Source organism: Lactuca sativa, chromosome 1 (genome assembly GCF_002870075.4).
Source record: "Lactuca sativa cultivar Salinas chromosome 1, Lsat_Salinas_v11, whole genome shotgun sequence".
Taxonomy (NCBI): Eukaryota; Viridiplantae; Streptophyta; class Magnoliopsida; order Asterales; family Asteraceae; genus Lactuca; species Lactuca sativa.
The window spans coordinates 104,167,406-104,187,167 of record NC_056623.2 but is presented as its reverse complement, the minus strand read 5'-3'; the positions used below and the strand labels follow the sequence as shown (position 1 = coordinate 104,187,167).

Below are 19,762 nucleotides of genomic sequence, written 5' to 3'. Positions count from 1 at the left end.
CTTGACTCACCGATTCTCGACTCAACCAGAGAATATCGGGACTCTTCGACAAGACTCGCCGAGTCCAAGAACAGACTCGCCGAGTCTAAGGCTATCTTCAACCTACTCGCCGAGTTGTTCATACAACTCGCCGAGTTCCAGGCCATCTTCATCCAACTCGCCGAGTTGTTCTTCCAACTCGTCGAGTCCCAACTCATCTTCAAGCAACTCGTCGAGTTCACCCATGTAACTCACCGAGTACCACCGATCTGAATCTATACAGAAGCATTCCAGACCACGCAATTGATCCAAAACATAGATCTAGCCTCCTACAACTCATCCATCACGTAAAGTGGCAAACTTTACGTGAATCCAAAGAGATCTAGGCCTTATTCACTTTATAGCTAGGGTTTGGGACATGATGGCTTCACTAAGCACCCAAACACAGGAACTTTAATGCACTCTGGGCCTTCAATATTCTAGATCTAAGGTAGCAACCTCAGATCTAACCTCCAAACTCTAAAACATACCAAGATATACTCCCTACAAACCCCAAAACGATGAATCCATATGATTGATAGCCCAAGAACGAGATATTACCTCCAAGAGAATGCCCCAACTGCAATGAAACTCGAATCCAAGCAAAGCCCTTTGATCCAAGCCTCTTCTCCTTCAAGATTTCTTCAACAAACACCTCCCCAAGCTCCAAATACACTCCAATCTTCTTCAATCACGCTTTCTAGGGTTTCTGGACTTCAAGGGGAATCAAAGAGGATGGGGAGAGGATATAATGTTCTTTAAATAAGGCTCATTCCCCGGATTTAGGGTTTTCTCCACTCAGCACCTACTCGCCGAGTCCATCTTTGGACTCGCCGAGTAGGCCACTTGACTCGCGGCCAAAGTCGCGACCTTACTCGCCGAGTCCATCCATGGACTCGCCGAGTTGCCCTTCAAAATTTACACTTTTAGTCCTTCAATTCTACTCTTGCTATTCCGGGATGTTACATATATCATATCTTGCATGTCGCATTATTGTTTTTTGTTGTCTTAAAAAAACAGGTACAAATCAAACTGATTCTGAAGAGGAATCATTCGATAGTAATGTTGTTGACTCGCCTGTTGGGAAAACCAAGTTGTGGAAACCTATTGTTCCTAAAGATTTTATGCCAGATGTAGATGCTATATATATCAATCATTAGAGGAGGCGGTTGAAATGTATAAATTATATGCAGATAAAGCAGGTTTTGGTGTCAGGTTAAATACAATAACAAGGTTTGGTGACAAAACCATTAAAAAAAGGTATGCAGTGTGCAACAAAATGGGTAAAATACTTAACAGATCAACTGACACTTTGGATCCTGAGGGAAGTGGAAGGAATAAACGAAACTCAAACTTCAAAATCACGGACTGCAAGGCATTGATAAAGTTTGAAAGGTTACATATGCAAACTAATGCTTGTAAAATATACGAGTTTGAAGAGAATCACAACCACCCCCTAGAGACTAAAGAAGAAAGACGGTATTCCAAACGTGCACGACGACTTAGTTATAAAGACAAGGAGTTTATAGTGCGTTCTTCAACATCTAACATTGGTGCAACAAAGGCACATAAGTTACAAGCTAGTTTGCAAGGAGGTTATGAAAACGTTGGCCCTGAAGCAATTGATTATAAAAATTTCAGAAGGAAGATGGGAAACATTATAGGTGACAAGGATGCACAGCTGGTTGTTGACAAAATGAACATGAGGAAAGATGAGTTACATAACTACACATTTGAGTATAAATGTGTTGATAGTGTGTTAAACGCAATGTTTTGGGCGGATGAAACCGATAAGTTATATTACAAGGAGTTTGGAGATGTGATCTCATTTGATGCTACATTCCGAACAAATAAGTATGCTCTTATACTTATTATATTTTTCTTTAAATATGAATATTGATGTTTTTTTGAGTTTATAATCAATGTTGAATTTGTTTTTAATTACCTTTTTGATATAGGTATGGAATGATTTTTGTGCCGTTTACAGCCATTGATAACCACAAACGTTCAATAAACATGGGGGCAAGTTTGTTAAGCAACGAGTCAATAGAATCTTATCGTTGGTTGCTCGAAGATTTTTTGAAAGCACATGTAAAACACCCTCAATTAGTGTTAACAGACCAAGATCCAACAATTCTACAGGCCGTTGAAGCAATATTTCCTACTTCTAATCATCGTTTATGTATGTGGCACATTATGAAAAAACTACAAGCCAAGGTGTGTATATTTTGGTTTAAGTTAACACGCAACATGTTTTATTCAGCAATGATTTACACAGTTCACATATTTTTAAAAACGATTAGCATACATATTGTTTATTCATAGTTAATCTTATAAATTTCTATTTTTTTTAGGTTTCAACCGATTTTTTGAAAAACACTGATTTTCGAAAGCGTTTTACGAAACTTGTTTGGAATGTCTACATCGAGCCTGAAGTGTTTGAATCAAGGTGGAAACTGCTTATGAGAAAATTCAAACTACAGGAAAAAAGATGGTTCAAAGACATGTACAGGGATCGAAAACTTTGGATTCCAGCCTATTTTAAAGACATGCCACTACACGGTCTGATGAAAACTACTTCAAGGTCTGAAAGCCTGAACTCATTTTTTAATAAATACTCTAACTCTGGTAATTGGCTTATCTATTTCATGATGAACTACGACACCGCAATTGGAAAGCAACGAAATGCTCAACAGAAACTAGAACATGATAGAAAAAATGCAAAGCATGAAATGACGCTTCCAAGTGGATTACTAGAACATGCAGCTGCGGTTTACACTAAATTTTTTTTTCTATGAGGTCAAAAAGGAAATATTTAAAGCAGCCTGGTACTGTTCTATCGACAGTGTTGAAAAGATTGATGGGTGGCAAGTTGTTATGATTACACAAACGGTAAATGACGCTTCAAAGTGGATTACTAGAACATGCAGCTGCGGTTTACACTAATTTTTTTTTTCTATGAGGTCAAAAAGGAAATATTTAAAGCAGCCTGGTACTGTTCTATCGACAGTGTTGAAAAGATTGATGGGTGGCAAGTTGTTATGATTACACAAACGGATAAGAGCAAACAGTTGAAGATAAAATGCAAGGTTATATTCATCGTTTAAACGCTTTTCATTAGTCATCATACAGGTATATTATATCATTATTTTAAATTACATATATTTTTTTTCAATATTATGCAATAACCACCAACTAATATGTTAATTCAATCAGTTACTATCATACATTATTTTTATTATACAATGTAGGTTGAACTAAAGTTGTCTGAAAAAAAAAGTTAAATGTTCATGAAATCACTTCATACGTACTGGCATTTTGTGTCGTCATATTTTTGCTGTATTGAAAAACAACCATGTTGAAGAGATTCCAGAGTAGTATATTCTAAGAAGATGGAGAAGGGACGCAATTTCCAGCCATTTGCTTGCCATGAAACATGTTGCCATGGAAACAGAAGATGACACCTTCACACTTCTAACAGAGGCATACAACAATATTGAATACTGCTTGGATCATTTCAAAAGAAGCAAGGAGAAATTGTTGGAATTTGTTGAAAAAACACGTACGTTGAAGCAGGCGGCAATGGAGTTTGGCAGTTCAAACCAAACATCACCTGATAACAATGAAGAAGAAATTATTCGGATGCTTGGAATACGCAGCATTCCTGATGAAATAAATATCCATCCACCTGCATCTATACATACCAAAGGTAGTGGAACTAAGAAAAGAATGGTTAGTGCTATTGAGAAAGTCGTTGCAGCTGCAAAGAAAAAAACCAGAATGTGCACAGGTTGCAATCAATATGTTAACCATAATTGGAGGACTTGCAAAGTAAGACTTGCACGAGAGTCAAAAGCAGCTTAAAATGGCCCATTCGTTTTCCCAATAGATTTTACTTTTCTATTAGATTTATGAATAAGAATATGTTTCTATGATTTAAATGTTATGTTATCTTAAAACACCTTCATTATTTTTAACGTTTTGTTTTATTCAACGATGAATAATAGCAATGCCAAATTTGGTAATCCTAACAGATTAATGATATTATCTGGCATTTAAACCTCTATTATTTGATTAAAACAGTTCGCACTTAGAATAGATATACTTTTCCTTTCTTGAAATTATAAAAACATCAATCATTATATACTATAGTCATATATAATTCAAGCAGTATTCATAGTTTATTGTATGCTGTTAGTAGTATATCTTAATAACAAATGTTTGTACGATTAACTTTTAAAACACCTATACATCATATATTGATTTACGTTTGCTTTTGGGTAAATTTTAGTCATAAGTTTAACCATGGTCGACTTTAAACCCTTAATTATAGTCAATAATGAATAACATCATAAATACATTAATTATTTTCAACATATTGATGATATGAAAATTGTTAAATACTCTTCTGTTAAGTTAAAACAATTTGCATTTAAAGTATAATATGTTAGGAATAATTTAAGTATTTATGCTATTATTCAATATTTGAATAACAACATACTTTAAGATATAAACCCAACAACAATCATTATATAATATAGATATATTCACTTTAATTATTAAAAATTCTGATTGTATGGTCATAGTAACATAGCATATTAACAAATGTTTGTTAGTAAGAATCATTCCTGAATATACACTAAAATTATACCATCCATGTTAATCATCATTTTTTAACATAACTTAATTTTTCAAATGTTAATGTAAAATTATAACTACTAAAATATCACTAATCCATTACTAAAATTAGCAAACCAAAAGGAACTATTGTACGTTCAACAACCCAAGTTAATATCCTTAGCATACAAAACCATTGTTTTAAAACTATCCAAAAGAAACCATTGAAGTCATAACTAAAATAACTTTTTTAACAGAATTAACTTAAATCATCCAATCTCTTGTGAATTTCTTCCTTTGCAATGGCCAACAGTTGAGAACGATGTCTTAAAGGAATCTTGTGGAATTCATCAACCTTTTGCAACACATAATCCTTTTACACATTATATTCATGAGTGACGATTTTGTATAAATACTGTCCTCAGTTTAACAAGTTGATCATCTTGTGCAGAAGACTCGTTCTTGAACCCAACTTTAAACTCATTCATACTTCCACCCATATATGTTTCCATGTGACGCATCGTAAACACACCACAATCAATGCTGTTGTTTATTGTTCTCCAAGGCATTTCCAGTCTATGTGGAATCACATGTGAAAACATCTCAGCTTTTGGATGATTCTGAGATTTTAAGTAATCAACTATGGACTCTTTCTGAAAATGTAAAAAACATTGTCAACACATATGAAATTTTATTAACTATGTAAAGTAATTTTTATTAATCACTTACAATGATTTAGGACAACTGACCATATCTCTCACCATTAGGATCATCAACTTTGTTGTTGTCAATGATTAAAAACTCTGGGTGTTGTAGATTGATCATAAAACGGAAAATGTGGAAGGAACGGATGACTGGTAGGAAAAGTTGCAACGTTTATTCATTTACATGTATTCACTTTATTTAATATTCATATTTGATCAATGATAAATAAACACATAACTAAACTGTGGAGATATATCTCTTACCAATCCAACAAAACATAGGCTTGCATCCATATCTTCAATAGAAAGCACCAGACTCTCAATGAATTTATCTTTACGTTGACTTTCTGTTAAATCACTTTCAAGATACGAATTCTGTGATCCATTTTTAAAAACTCATTAACTTATTTATATGTTGTATTTAAAAAATAGTATAATCAACATTGAACAATATTAAATTATACCGTCACATCTGTCTTGCAATAAACTCTCAGAGGCGATTCAGGTGCACGGTTACTTTCATCAAGATTCAACACTTGACTGCAACAATCAATGACATGGCCAAATAGTTCGCATGTTGGAAAAAAAACTTTCCATGTGAAACCTCTGAGCAGAAAAACCATCCAAAGTGTGGAAAACTATATCACTGCAAAAGACGTGACTAATTAATACTATTTTTAATAAGCAACCAACAAAATTAAGTAATTTTAAAAATATTTTAAATGCAACTTACTTTGGCTCTCCCTGGAGAGAGAATATCCATTCTGCTACATGTTTTTCCTGCCGTGGAACTCCTTTGATGATATCAACAACCCGTATAATGTAAGGAGATTTCAGATATTCGGATTTCATGCGAGGCCTATACCCTCTTCTACTAACCCAATGTTCATCATTGTTGAATGGTACTACAGACAAAGGAATTGGCATTTCCATTTTAGATGGTGGTGTATTCTTAAAAGATTTTCTTCCAGATCTATTCGTGAAGTCTGCATATTCCTGTGACATGTGAATACTACATTTTACTATCGGGGAGTTGTCAAACTGTTTGTGAGTTGTAGCTAGAATCAGCATACGTTCAATTTCAGCCTCGTTATCATACCACCATTGAGATTGTTCTGGTTCCTCTGATGCGAAAACTTCACTAAACAAATCATTTACTTTGTTTTTCCATTCTTTGACCAACTAATTCTCAGGATATTTCTTGACAGCATCATTTATTTTGTCTTCCAACACTTTCTTTTGCTGCAATATCATGTCGTACATCTCCTTTATTGTTGAAATAGTTGTCTAATTAGGTCACCACAATAGAATTACGTTAAAAACCAAATAAAAACATTAATATGTTAGTTAGTATTAGTTAATACTATAGTAACTCATTATTCAAATGTGAATAGGTAGTAAACTACCTCAACACTTTCCCCACTTCCACTAAAAATCTCCTATCCTTGATTTCCCTACGAAAATTAATACAATATTAGTTGTTGTACTAATAACTTATTATTTAGTAATGATTATATTATATTAATACCTTACACATTCTATCATTACTTTTAACACCTCCTGCATCATTTCCCTGTCAATAATGTATGAATATAATTAATTTAGATTATACCAAAATAACAAATAATAAATTTCATATGCATTATTCAATACAATAAAATATTACCTGAACTTTTTCTTGCCCTACATTACTAGTTCCCGATGCTTCATTGATGACTTGAAATGGATCTTGCAATTCACCCATACCCAGACCAATTGTCCTACACTCTACTCTTTCTCGCTCACGTAGTTTATCAACATTCCAACAACATATTGCTGGTCTGCATCGTACAATCTTCACTGAATCACATCGAACACTTTCTACGTATAGCGACAAAAACAAAGACAAATAAAAAATGTATTACTTAAATACACTTTAATGAATCTACACACATAAGTCTACCAATATTGAATGACAACTGAATTTAAAACAAATCTTACCAGCAGTAATATAATTGGCCCAACATAGAATCCTTTTTTGCTGTTTGGATTCCATGCACTTTTTGTCTCCTTAAGGCAATCAAAAACATATCCACACCAATCAATGTCACTTAGATCCAGGTCTTTCGTGACTTTTGATAACATGGACAGGTCACATGTTCCCATGCTCATCGACTGACCTAGTGTATTACACAACAGGACAAATATGTTTACTTTAAAGATTAAATCCGCACGTGTTGATTGCATAATAACTTGTTGAACTGCCCTTGGTCTAATATTATCTTCATCTTCAAATTGTTTCCTCCAAACAGTTATCGTGTCGTCTGTGACTTCTCTATAAGGCATGGACTTTATTGTAACATGTCCCAGAGGCAGACCCAACATTTCGTGAATAACTTGCCGATTGATTTGTATCTCTCCATGATGAAGTTTGAGTACCATCATATCTGCATCAAAATTCCTTACAATATAATGCCCCATAATTGATGCACACCCATCCACTTTCATATTCAACAAATGCCCCAGACCAATAGAAGAAATATAAGCTTCCTGTTCCTTGCTAAGGTTATGCATACAACTGTACAAAAAATTTGGAGATGTCCGTACTTGTATTCGCCTTGCTTCTTCTGCATCACTTGCTACAACTTTAGGCAGTTTTCTTGCCTTCACTACATTTCCTTCTTTATTCTTTTGTCTTTTAAATTTCTTCACATTTTCTTTGTCATCATTTTTGAATGAAGTATAACGCCTTCTCTTTTTCCTTATTACCACAGGTTTGACATCTTCAAAATCAGAGTCTTCATCTTCATCAAGCTTCTTGACAGTAACATTATCTATTCCTGTTAAGACATATTTAACACAATAAATGATTATAAATAAATTACCAAAATAATACTATACTAAATTTATTAAAAAAAATCACTACCTGAACATGAGTTTATAACAACAACTTCATCACCTTTTATTTTACATCTATCAAACCGTCTTTTTGTTCTCAATTCATTTTCCCTATGTATTCCACTATCTTCTGTCATGTCATAACTTTCAATCAAACCTGCCAATAAGTAGACAACATAATCATAACTGAAGACACTTTAATATACAACTTACATTACATGAAATCATCATTGATACCTTTTTGTTTCTGTATATTATTTTTAGATTTTGAAAACCTTGAATTTCCTCCATCAAACTTCTTCACATTGACTTTGGTTTTCATGTTCTTTTCTATTAATAAATACAAAACAACACAAGTTATTAAAACTAACTACAACATCAAACTCTAAATAGATTTATTTTTAAACAAGTACATTACTTAAATCTGAGCTCAAAACTACAACTTTAAGATCCCTTCACATTGAATTAGCTGGTGTGCGATTAACACGTTCCCCCACACCTGTCCAAAAAATAAGACACATAATCACTATAGATTCCAATTGATATTTAACATTTTAAATTTCATATAATCATCATCACCACCAGTTTGTTTTTTAGTTTTCTTCTTAGGTGTTGAACACTTATTTTGTCCTTCTCTTCTAATCCAAGGTTGTACTATTTCGTTTCTTTCATTGTCTTCATCTTCAATATCAATAAGCAATGGATTGGATTCTTCATTTGTGAATTTGCTAAATGCCGTCTTTAGTAATATCCTCTCGCTTTTCTTTCTACCTAATAGTAGAATTAAAATAACTTAATCATTTATAACTCAAAATTGAATCATTAACGACTCAAATAATCATAAATTATACCTACTAAACACAAACACAATTAAACACATACCCAAAAACAGAGTAATGTTTACAATAATCATCACTAAACAAACAGTGTAATTAACTTACTCACAAAAAACAGTAGGGACTCCTACACCATTATTCTTTACTTAGTACATCATGTACAAGATCAAAACCACATACATACTCAATAAAGTACCCATTCACATCTGAATATGACTTTAACAATATACATAATATACAACCAACAACAAGGATTAATACTAGAAAAGTACTTCTGTCGCACAAACAATCGGATTTTACAAGTAATCAATAGTAACAAATGACATTTATACCCTTCCTTATTATTTTTCTACTAAACACCATTCACAATCAAATACTAACATCAATTACTCCTCTTGTCCTACTGATAATGTATTTATTTTGCCATTGATCAACAATACGACTCTTAAAACAAAAGTAAAAAAAAGCCCTAATTTTTGGGTTTTCGTAACCTTACTTCAGTTCAAAAGTAGTCGACTACGACTACACATATATATGCATCTTAGAACTTTCAAACACAATCATAAACAATTAATTTTTAAACACATTCAATATCATAATACCGTAACTTCGAAACTCATCTACAATTACCATTTTCATTTAAACATTCACATACATCAACGTGTTATTTGTAAAATACAACCTTTAAATCAACAATCATCAACGATGAAGAGTCACTACAGTTCATAATCGATGATATAAAGAAAAAACGAAAAACCCAACTTCTAGGGTTTTAAGAATCGTTAAAATGTACACATTAACAAAAAATAAACACACTACTACACCCATTTTCCAGTCATTCGACATTCAAAAAAGATTAGAAAGCTTACTTCTTCCACTTCGGTTGATCATTGACGACATTCCTCTACCTTCAACCCTTCACGGACTTCTGAATGCAAAATATCTCTTTACGGATGAACAATATTAATCGAGTCTTGTATAAACGTTTAGCTTTGACGATATTTTGCATTCAAGATACGATCGAATCATCCAAAAGATTAGAAGTTAGCTGCGATTACTAAAACATAGGAATGATTTCTTTTAATTTTCAAACTTACCTGATATATTCAAAATGGATGACATCATAAAATTACTTGAATACCCTTTTATATTTTTTTTAATTAAAAAAAAGATTAAATTCATTTAATATTTTGTTTTAATTAATGATTAATGACATCCTTAGATTTTAAATATTTAATGTACCAGATTTGTTCTCGCGTTCTCAATCTTTTAGACGTTCTCATTTGATCCTTTCCCTATATATATATATATATATATATATATATATATATATATATATATATATATATATATATATATATATATATATGAACATAGTTAATGAGTTTTTAACTTCATGCGAATACCAATGCTTTGTTTGGCAATTTACTTGATAAAATACATTAATGTAAAAATTCTCTTTACTCTACATATTACATCAAGAGTACATTAGTTTCATTATTTGATATTTTGCATGGATGGTTTCTCACAAGTGTTTAATTATGGGTATCACTTAATAAAGAACATCATTTGTAGTGATTCTAATTTGTTGTTTCATTTACAATGACAATTAATCTAAAGATACTATAAAGTCTATAACGTTATCCAAAACAATATTCAAGATATTTTTCAAATTCTTGTGTACAACACATTATGACGCTCAATAAGAGCTTAATTCTCTATTTTTTTCAATGAAATGTCTTTTTTTTAAATGTGTAAATAAAACTTTTGACGTGAATGCATATATGCACATTTTGAAATAGATTTTTTTTTAAAAAGTGGTTAAAATCCAACGACTAAAGTTTCACAAAGTTTGTTTTGAAAGAAAAAATCATACAAAAAATCACCTTTCAAATGATCCTAACTAACTAACTAACTAGCTAGCTATATATATATATATATATATATATATATATTACTTATTATGCAAATTTGGTCAAATGTTGAAACATAAGAGGTACAAACCATTAGTGCATCATGTACAATGACTTTATGCATTAAAAGAATTCCGAATATTATCCGGTCAACATTTATGAAAAAGTCAAATAAGATGATGATAAGATTTTGTATTGGTCAAAATTTGACCAAGTGTTCCTCATATCCAATTGAATCGAAAAATACTAAATCTTATCCGGTCAACATTTATGAAAAAGTCAAATAATATGATGATAAGATTTTGAATGAGTCAAACATTGAACAAGTGTTCCTTATATCCAATTGAATCGATAAATACTGAATCTTATCCAGTCAACATTAATGAAAAAGTCAAATAAGATGATGATAAGATTTTGAATGGGTCAAAGTTTGACCAAATGATCTTCATATCTATTTGAATCGGTCTAATACGATGCACACGTTATAAAGCATTTCATATAAACCGGAAGAAGCACATTGATCTAGCATTCGTCTATCATGAATGCCTAGCTATTGACCGCAAGACCTTGGTTCTCTCTCATGCTCGCTGTCTCCTCCTTTGGTTTTTCTTTCTACTAAAATTGAATTAAGCAAAAAATGTCTTACGTTTAATCCTAGCGCAGGTATAAGAAATCTCTATCTGTTCGTCATTTTGTTTAACAAATTTTTTATGTCATTTTGTTGATCCACACCCGTCGTTTTGCGCGGGTAAACGACTAGTATCTTAATAAACATTTAGCCTCAAATTCTGTTATTTAAGAGGTACAATCCTTAAAACATCATATACAACAACTTTATGCATTCCAGAAAAATTAGATCTTATCCGGTCAAATGATCCTAACTAACTAACTAACTAACTAACTATATATATATATATATATATATATATATATATATATATATATATATATATACACACACACCTTAATAAACATTTAGCCACAAATGTTGAATTTTAAGAGGTACAATCCTTAAAACATCATATACAACAACTTGATGCATTCCAGAAAAATTAGATCTTATCCGGTCAACCATTGAAAAAGTCAAATAAACACTAAACAAACTGAACAAACTCAATCGGTCATCCCTTATCTTCAAGCCTATTGAATTTGTCAACAATTTATATTTGGATCCATTCTCTCAGTTCAATCACAACGAGACTACATACACCACTCGGTATTCATCGCCCTCTTTCTTCTCTCTATCTCTCTATCAGTCAAAGAAACCCTAACTATGGAATTCCGACCACCACTACAGTCGCTCTGCCTCCTTTTGCCTTCTACCACAACCCTTTATCGCCTCCACGACCTTCACCACTATCGACTAGATCTAGAAACCCTTTCTCACTACTAATCACCATCGTCATAACCCTGTCCCCTCCATCTTTCCTTTCCCTAACTAACGACATTCACCACCATTGTTTGAGAATGTATGTTGATCGAATTTGTCATCTTTATTTTTGGGTTAGTAATTTTGAAGTTTTTGTTCGTGTTGTTATTTTATTATCACTTGAATTAATTCATATTCTTATTTACTATCTATAAACAATAAATGTGTTTCTGAACTCCAGGTCTTCAATCAAGTCTTATTACTATTTTTGGGAGGCCTTAGATAAGATGGCATATTCAATGTTAGGGTATGTATTACTGTTTATCATTATGATTCTTATTTTAGGGTTAAGACCTTGTTCTCATTGTTTCTGTTCATTTAATCTCTTGTTGTCTCCGTAAAAGATCATTTTTTATCTTTGAAAGAGTGATTTTCTGTTGATATTTTAACGTGAGTCAAATCAGTTTGAATATTTGTTGGGGTCTTGAAGAATTATTATCGTTCAAATCTAGAGACTCATTCATTGTTTTATAAAGTCTCTTTCAATAAATCCTGAATGCTCCCGTCATTTTATTTTCTCATGTCAATTCATGTTTTGAAATACAAACTCTTTCTTAAATCAATTTATCTCCCCCTCTCTCTCTAGAAAATCCTAACGCCGCTCCTCCGTCTCCACCAATGCCAATACTTCAACATCACACTGATATGCCACTGCCACCGAATATGCACAGCACCGAAGTCTCTCTCTCTCTCTCTCTCTCTCTCTCTCTCTCTCTCTCTCTCTCTCTCTCAAACTTTAGGTGTGTTTGTGTGTTTCACTGTGTTTATGTTTACAGGTGTTTCTTTATAATTTTTTTTGGCTATTATGATTTGAGGTTAAGAGCAAACAGAGGAAAAAAAAGAAAGCGTGGGTACTAAACCTAAAGGTATTTTTTTGTTGTATTGATTAGCGTTAAGGAGTATCCCTTAAATTTGGTCTACGATCTTCCCGTTTTCTATTGCACACCAATCCATTACCAGGAGGAGGCTACATCATTTTCTGAAAGCGTCATCTCCAATGGAAAAATCCTTGTCGGTTATCTTAGTCATGGAGGATGATAAAGCCGGAAAGGTAACAATTTTATCTTAAACATTTAGCCTCATATCTTTCTCTATCTTTCTAGACATGTTGATTTCTTTTTTTTTTTTTTTTTTTTGTGTCTAAAAACAAAATCTTTAAGTAAAGGTTTAAAGAAAGGGCTTTCGGGGATGTTTTTTTTTACTGAATTAGGGTTCCATTTTTGTCTGTGCATGTTTGTTCTTGTGAAAAAGAAGGCCTCTTTCCCTTTTAGTATAAAGTTCTTTGATTTTGGTGTTTATAGGATTAGATTAGGTCAATTGTTAGAGTTGAATGAATCTTTCCTCAGGAGAATAAGGGTTTTTCATCCAAAAAATTTGAAAAAATTTGTTGCACATGTCATGTTTGCGTGTAGTTGCCATGAATTTTCATGGTTTTTAAAAAAAAAAAAGGGATTGACTGTGTTGACCAAATCAGATGAAGAGATATTACTCTTATTTGTAAATGTTTACTTCGATTGACATTTTAATTCTTGCTGCATATTGGGTTTTTCTGAATTTGGGGAGGTGTTTTACTGATTTGTTTATTATAGCTAAAACTATTTACTAAATGTCCGTTAATTTTTGCGAATTAGGAACAAGTATGGTAAAAATGTTAAGGAAATACAACTAGCCTTTAATAAGAAGAATATCGTTGCTAGAAATACATGGTTTTGAGAGGAACTTCAGGGTAGGACATTTAGCAGACATTAAATAGAAATGTATTTGTATGGATTTGTTTCGTATATATGGAATTATACATTCCTTTTTTCATACCAGAAGATTTTACATTCAATATCTATTAAGCTATAGAAATTTCATCCAAATACAAAAGCATGTTACTTATGTGGCAACTCTATTTTTGCAGTTTACACTCAGCTGGACACTCTATATTGCACAAATAGGTAGCAAAAAAAATTATGTTGCTATTTGCCACATTTCATCCAAAAATACTTACATTGCTATTTGGTGTCAAGGAAAAGGAAACTGCTTTGTGAGTTTATCTTTTTTCTGCTAACATTTAATTCTTATAGCTTACCATTTTTTGGGGTTGAAGGTTGGAAGGTATAAAAGGTTTCTGCTGAGGAATTACAACAAGTTCTGTAGATGGATAAAACCTTATCTCAGTTCCATAGTTTAAGCGGACAATTATTTGATGTTTGTTTGGATTGAATTTCCCATATGAATGTGTTGGATTAATAATGTTGTCAGTTGTGATGGTTTTGCAATTCTGAATTTTCGATTAAATAAATCAAAGCCCACTTAGGGAAAGGAGTTTAATTTGCTATTAACAATTTGGTAAAACAGAGTGTTGCTAAAGACATCAAAGGGTTGATTTTCTTTCATTGAAGTTCATTCTTTTTTTTTTTTTTTTTCTATAAAATATTTGCCAAGGCTTAAATAACTATTGTTAACTCTTAATTTAATGAGAATGTCATGGGTGATTAGATATCAATAAATGAGACAATGAGACGGGTGATTCAATAAATGAGATGCATGGAATTAATCAAAGCCCTCTAAGACATCCAACATAAAGTAAGAATAGCAACGTGTTATTTGTTTGAAATCTTTTAACAAAAGTAATTTGGTTGTTGACTGTTCAATTGTGCCACTTTGGGTTGTAGACCACTTGATAATGCCCAAAAACCTGATACATATTACATGTTGTTATATTCCAATTTGTTGATGCTGTGAAATAGTTAATTATTTTTTAAAATAAAACTTTATGTAATTCATCCTTAATTTTAATAACCCTTGAACAATTTTTTATTTATTATTTTGGCATGTTTGAGGGGAATTATTTCACATCGTTTTCGATATGGGTTTCGAAGACAACTGATATTAAAAATGATAGATGACAACCAATAAATAAGTGTTTAACGATAATTATAATAGATGAGGGGTATTGTTGAAATGAGCCTTAGAGAAATATAATATTCTATAGATTTAATATAAGGGCATATTGATCATTTAGAAAACAACTCAAAAGTTAGAATTAGTGTTTGAAAGACCAACAAAAACTCACACCATAAGGACCAAACAAATATGTGTCATTATTATGATACTTTTTGCAAATCATATAGATCAATAGCTATTTGGCATTTATATAGTAAATTATAGACCCACCGTGACCACTTGACCCTTTATTGTCGTTTTAACGGATTATATAAACTTTTTTTTTTTTGACTTAATTAGTCAAAAGTAATTATTGGATACTAAGTTAATAATAACTTTAAATATATTATTAATGTATATATTTAACAATTATGTTTATAAATTTAAAGTTTTATTTTCATTAAACTATCATATTTCTAAATAGATGTTATTGTAATATGTATAATTTTTTTTTATATATAAATAACTATATTCTCTATCTTGAACTTATAACTTGATGATTAGAAATATCATAATTTTTTTATTTTTTATTGAAAATCATGATACATCTTAAAATTTGTCAATCATCAACGTTAAAAAAAAATCATTTTTCAGGCAAATCCTCTATGGCGAAAAATATGAAGTGTAATCAAACCAACATGATTATTGGATCCATTAGCCATTTGAGTTTAAAACTATTTGTTGCTCCCTGAAAGGAATCCAATCGTTGTCTCACATGTTAATACAAAAGTATTAGTGATCATTGACGAATAATTCAATGACAGCGAAGTCTATAAATCAAATGTGGTGCATAAACACGATTAAAAATCCACAATCAATCATGTGCTTATGTATATTTTGAAAAGAATTCTAACTTTTTATTTTTTATTTTTATTGACTTCTTTTTTGTTAGCATGAATCTTATTGATAATTGTTTAGATGTAGTAAACAATTTGCACAAAAGAATTAATTGATTCTTGAAACTAATTTCTGAAAAAAAACTATTCATACCTGTCGCTTGGCGCGGGTAAACGGCTATTATATATATATATATATATATATATATATATATATATATATATATATATATGGAGAGAGAGAGAGAGAGAGATGTTTAGAATAAAAACAATAAATAGTATGAACACGTAAAAACACTACTTTTATGTTATTCTTGTACAATGAACTTCGTATCCATAACTTTATATCATTATTCAGCAATGAATAAATAAATAAGCACACTTTAAAACTAATATTAAAATTTACTACAAAAATGCACACATACAAAATTTATAATAGAATAATAACATTCTAATGAATATATGAATAATCAAACATTAATATTCACATTAGAATTATTTCAAGAATACACATATACAACATTCATTGCAAAATAATAATAAAAACATAGAGTTTTTCCGTTTTCACACTATTTACTGTGTTTCGTTTAAACTAAGTTATATATATATATATGTATATATATATATATATATATATATATATATATATATATATATATATATATATATTGTCACAACTAGCGTTTTTGCTAGGAAATTCTACTCTCATGTAATCATTCACCTAGTGTAATAACTTGTACTCTAAGCGAATATCATACTCTATGCTCATTCAAATACATCTCATATGTTCGACTAAGGCCTGAAAACCTTAGAAATCTCGGTTCCAATTTAATATAAACTAGCATTCTCTTATTGGGCCTAATGGACCAATAAACCTCCCACTTGACTACTTTGGGCCTAGGAACCCTAATTGGGCTCTAATTGGACCCAATTCTGGAAACTATAACATTTTCGGCCATTTGGGCCTAGAATGATCCATTCTATCTCTAAAGGGCCTTGATGGGCCATAAATGATTTAATTAGCCTAATGGGCCATAAACCCATTCCTTTTTCTATATTGGGTCGTGAACCCCCATAAGGGCCCAATGGGCCAAAAATATTATTTTGGCTTCATGAATTCGAACCAAGCCAAGATGAGGCCCAAATGTCCTCAATCCATTTCTCCAAGCCCAAAAATCTCGGCCCAACTATATATAAATAAAAAAAAGATTACACATGCAAGTGCCACCTAATCTTTGCATGGTGGACTTCCATGCAATAACACACCAAATAACAATGACTTCTCATGTACCCATGCAACATCACCTCAACCTTTTCCTTCCCTCTCCTCTTCATTTTAACTCTCAGCCATAGGATTCTTCATCACCACCATCATTTTTCATCTTCCAACTCAAGAATACTCTCTCATTTTCCTCTCTAGCATAAAGAATTTCCCCCCTTCCATCCTCCTAATTTTTGAGAATGTCTAAGAGCACACCAAGAACTCTTCTTCAAAATTCATCATATTTGGTAAGTTTTTAGTTGGACTCCATGGTTTTAACTTCAAGTTACACCTTAAATCTCTTCTTAACTCACATTAATTTATGATCTATGCTCTTAGAATACCTTAGAGCTCAAAAATCATCTCAAGGAGCTTGTTAGGGCAGAGAACCACATCCTTTCCTTCCACCTCTTCATCAAACCGAGAACAACAAAGCAAGGTGAGTTCATACCCTCTTGTTTTCGATTTTTACATGTTTTTGGGGGAGAATACAAGTGTTTATGTGTAGATCTATGTATTTATGCATGTTATGTGTGATTTTCTTGGTTTATGTTGTGATTATGTGATAAAACTTGATGAATCTCGAAAACTCTAACAAAAATGGGTGAGATTCATAAACTAAAACACTCTAAACATCATGCTACAAAGATAAAAGTGTTATACATGCCTAAGATGTGAAAAACAAAAGAAAAATATTTTATAAGGATCATTTTTTTGACAAATAAACAAAAGATTGGGATAATTTTGACACTTACAGTTTTGTAAGGATTAAAAGGGTTACATTTGTATAAAAATGAGTTTTTATAGCAACCATACCTTCCAAAGGACCAAAAGTGTAAAATTTTGCATTATGGGCCTTAATTTGGGCCTTATGGCTTTTTGGGCCCAAATTGAAAAATTATAAATTTTTATGGACTAAAATGTTATTTGATCAAAACTTGAGTCAAAAATGAAAACTTACAAATTTAGGGGTTGAAAATGACACTTATTTCAAAGTTGGGTCAAAATGTTAATTTTATAAAATTTGGGCCGAAAATGTCATTTATAGCAAATAAGGGCCGAAAATGTAAATCTTTACAAAATAAGGGCTGGAAATGTCAATGAATGCATTTTGGACCAAAATTGTAAATCATTTTCTAATTGGACCAAAAGACAAAGTTTAATGATTTAATGGGCTAAAATGTTCTTTTTCATCAAAAAGGACCAAAAAAATGTCATTTTATTTGAAATAAGTCCAGGAATGTATATTTTAGGTCTTAAGGGACCAAAAGTGAAAATTTTATTAAAAACGAGTTCAAATCGTAAAATTAGGATTTAATGAGCTACAAATGCCATATTAATAATAGTGGGCCTTTTTCATCACTTTGGTAAAACATTCAAACTAAAATGAGCAATATCTTAACGAATAAACAAAATATAATGATTCATGTGTGTTGGGCCTAAAACCCTTGATACATGGTTAATGGGCCTTGGTGGTCCATTTAAATGTATATTGGGCTTAACATTTTTCCGTGACATGTATATTGGGCTTGGTAGCCCATTAAATGTTAATTTGGGCCTGAGCCATGGATCACATGTTCATTGGGCCTTATTGACCCATTTACATGCCTATTAGGCCTAAATTACCCTTTTACATGTCTATTGGACCTTAATGACCCATCTACATGCTAACTGGGCCTGGACTATTCAGCACTTACTCTTGGAATTTGGAAACCTTGAAAACATACACGTAAACATTATACATGGTGAAAAACATAGCAATCGTGAAAAGTTGAGGATCTAGTAAGACTTGTCGGTTGACACCTTCGAGTGTACGATCGTAGCCTATAGTTATAACCAGAGTTTTCTGGAGGGAGAGCCGCAGTTTGTGTATAGATCTATACGGGGTGACCCCCCACGCCTTAGTTGTTCGCTACAGCTAGACTAGGCTAGTCTAGGGCGACAAACCTTACCTAAATCAAAACTGGCGCCTGAAAATGCCAAGACAGGCGAATTAGTCATTATCAAGCATGGTTGTAACGGCTAACTTAGGGACTAACTTCATCAAAGATTTAGGTATATTTATACAAATCTAGACGATACTAAAAACATACATACATCGATACTCGGTCTTGGAAATTTTATGATTACGATACTTTTATAAGTAGAAAATATCGGATTTTCTGGGATAAATCCATTTATACATTACCTTCTACTTACAACAGAAAATACATGGTTTTTTTTATTTGGATTACATTTTTGTTTATTTATACATTCCAAAAGCAGCAAACACACATGCATTAATACTTGATTTTGACACATTACTTTCAAGCTACTTTATAGAAAATATCGGATTTTTTG

At 31.8% G+C, this 19,762-nt stretch overlaps 2 protein-coding genes across 2 annotated transcripts; both read left to right on the top strand.

Moving 5' to 3' along the window:
- The first annotated feature begins 1,192 nt into the window (after nt 1-1,192).
- Nucleotides 1,193-2,816, top strand: LOC111909791 (protein FAR1-RELATED SEQUENCE 5-like). The gene is made up of 3 exons (XM_023905568.2): nt 1,193-1,872; nt 1,977-2,235; nt 2,373-2,816. Exons 1-3 carry the CDS (start codon nt 1,193-1,195, stop codon nt 2,814-2,816), a joined length of 1,383 nt encoding a protein of 460 aa, XP_023761336.2.
- Nucleotides 2,817-3,447: 631 nt separating this feature from the next.
- LOC111909790 (uncharacterized) lies at nt 3,448-3,882 on the top strand. Its single transcript, XM_023905567.1, has one exon. The coding sequence runs from the start codon at nt 3,448-3,450 to the stop codon at nt 3,880-3,882; it is 435 nt and encodes a 144-aa protein (XP_023761335.1).
- Nucleotides 3,883-19,762: the final 15,880 nt, after the last annotated feature.

What these genes read in the sequence shown, in the direction of transcription:
- LOC111909791 (XM_023905568.2), top strand. Translation starts at nt 1,193, where the DNA reads ATGTATAAATTATATGCAGATAAAGCAGGTTTTGGTGTCAGGTTAAAT. An exon ending in GCTACATTCCGAACAAATAA is followed by an intron (nt 1,873 to 1,976) that starts GTATGCTCTTAT and finishes TTTTTGATATAG; the next exon opens with GTATGGAATGATTTTTGTGC. An exon ending in TGAAAAAACTACAAGCCAAG is followed by an intron (nt 2,236 to 2,372) that starts GTGTGTATATTT and finishes TATTTTTTTTAG; the next exon opens with GTTTCAACCGATTTTTTGAA.
- LOC111909790 (XM_023905567.1), top strand. Translation starts at nt 3,448, where the DNA reads ATGAAACATGTTGCCATGGAAACAGAAGATGACACCTTCACACTTCTA.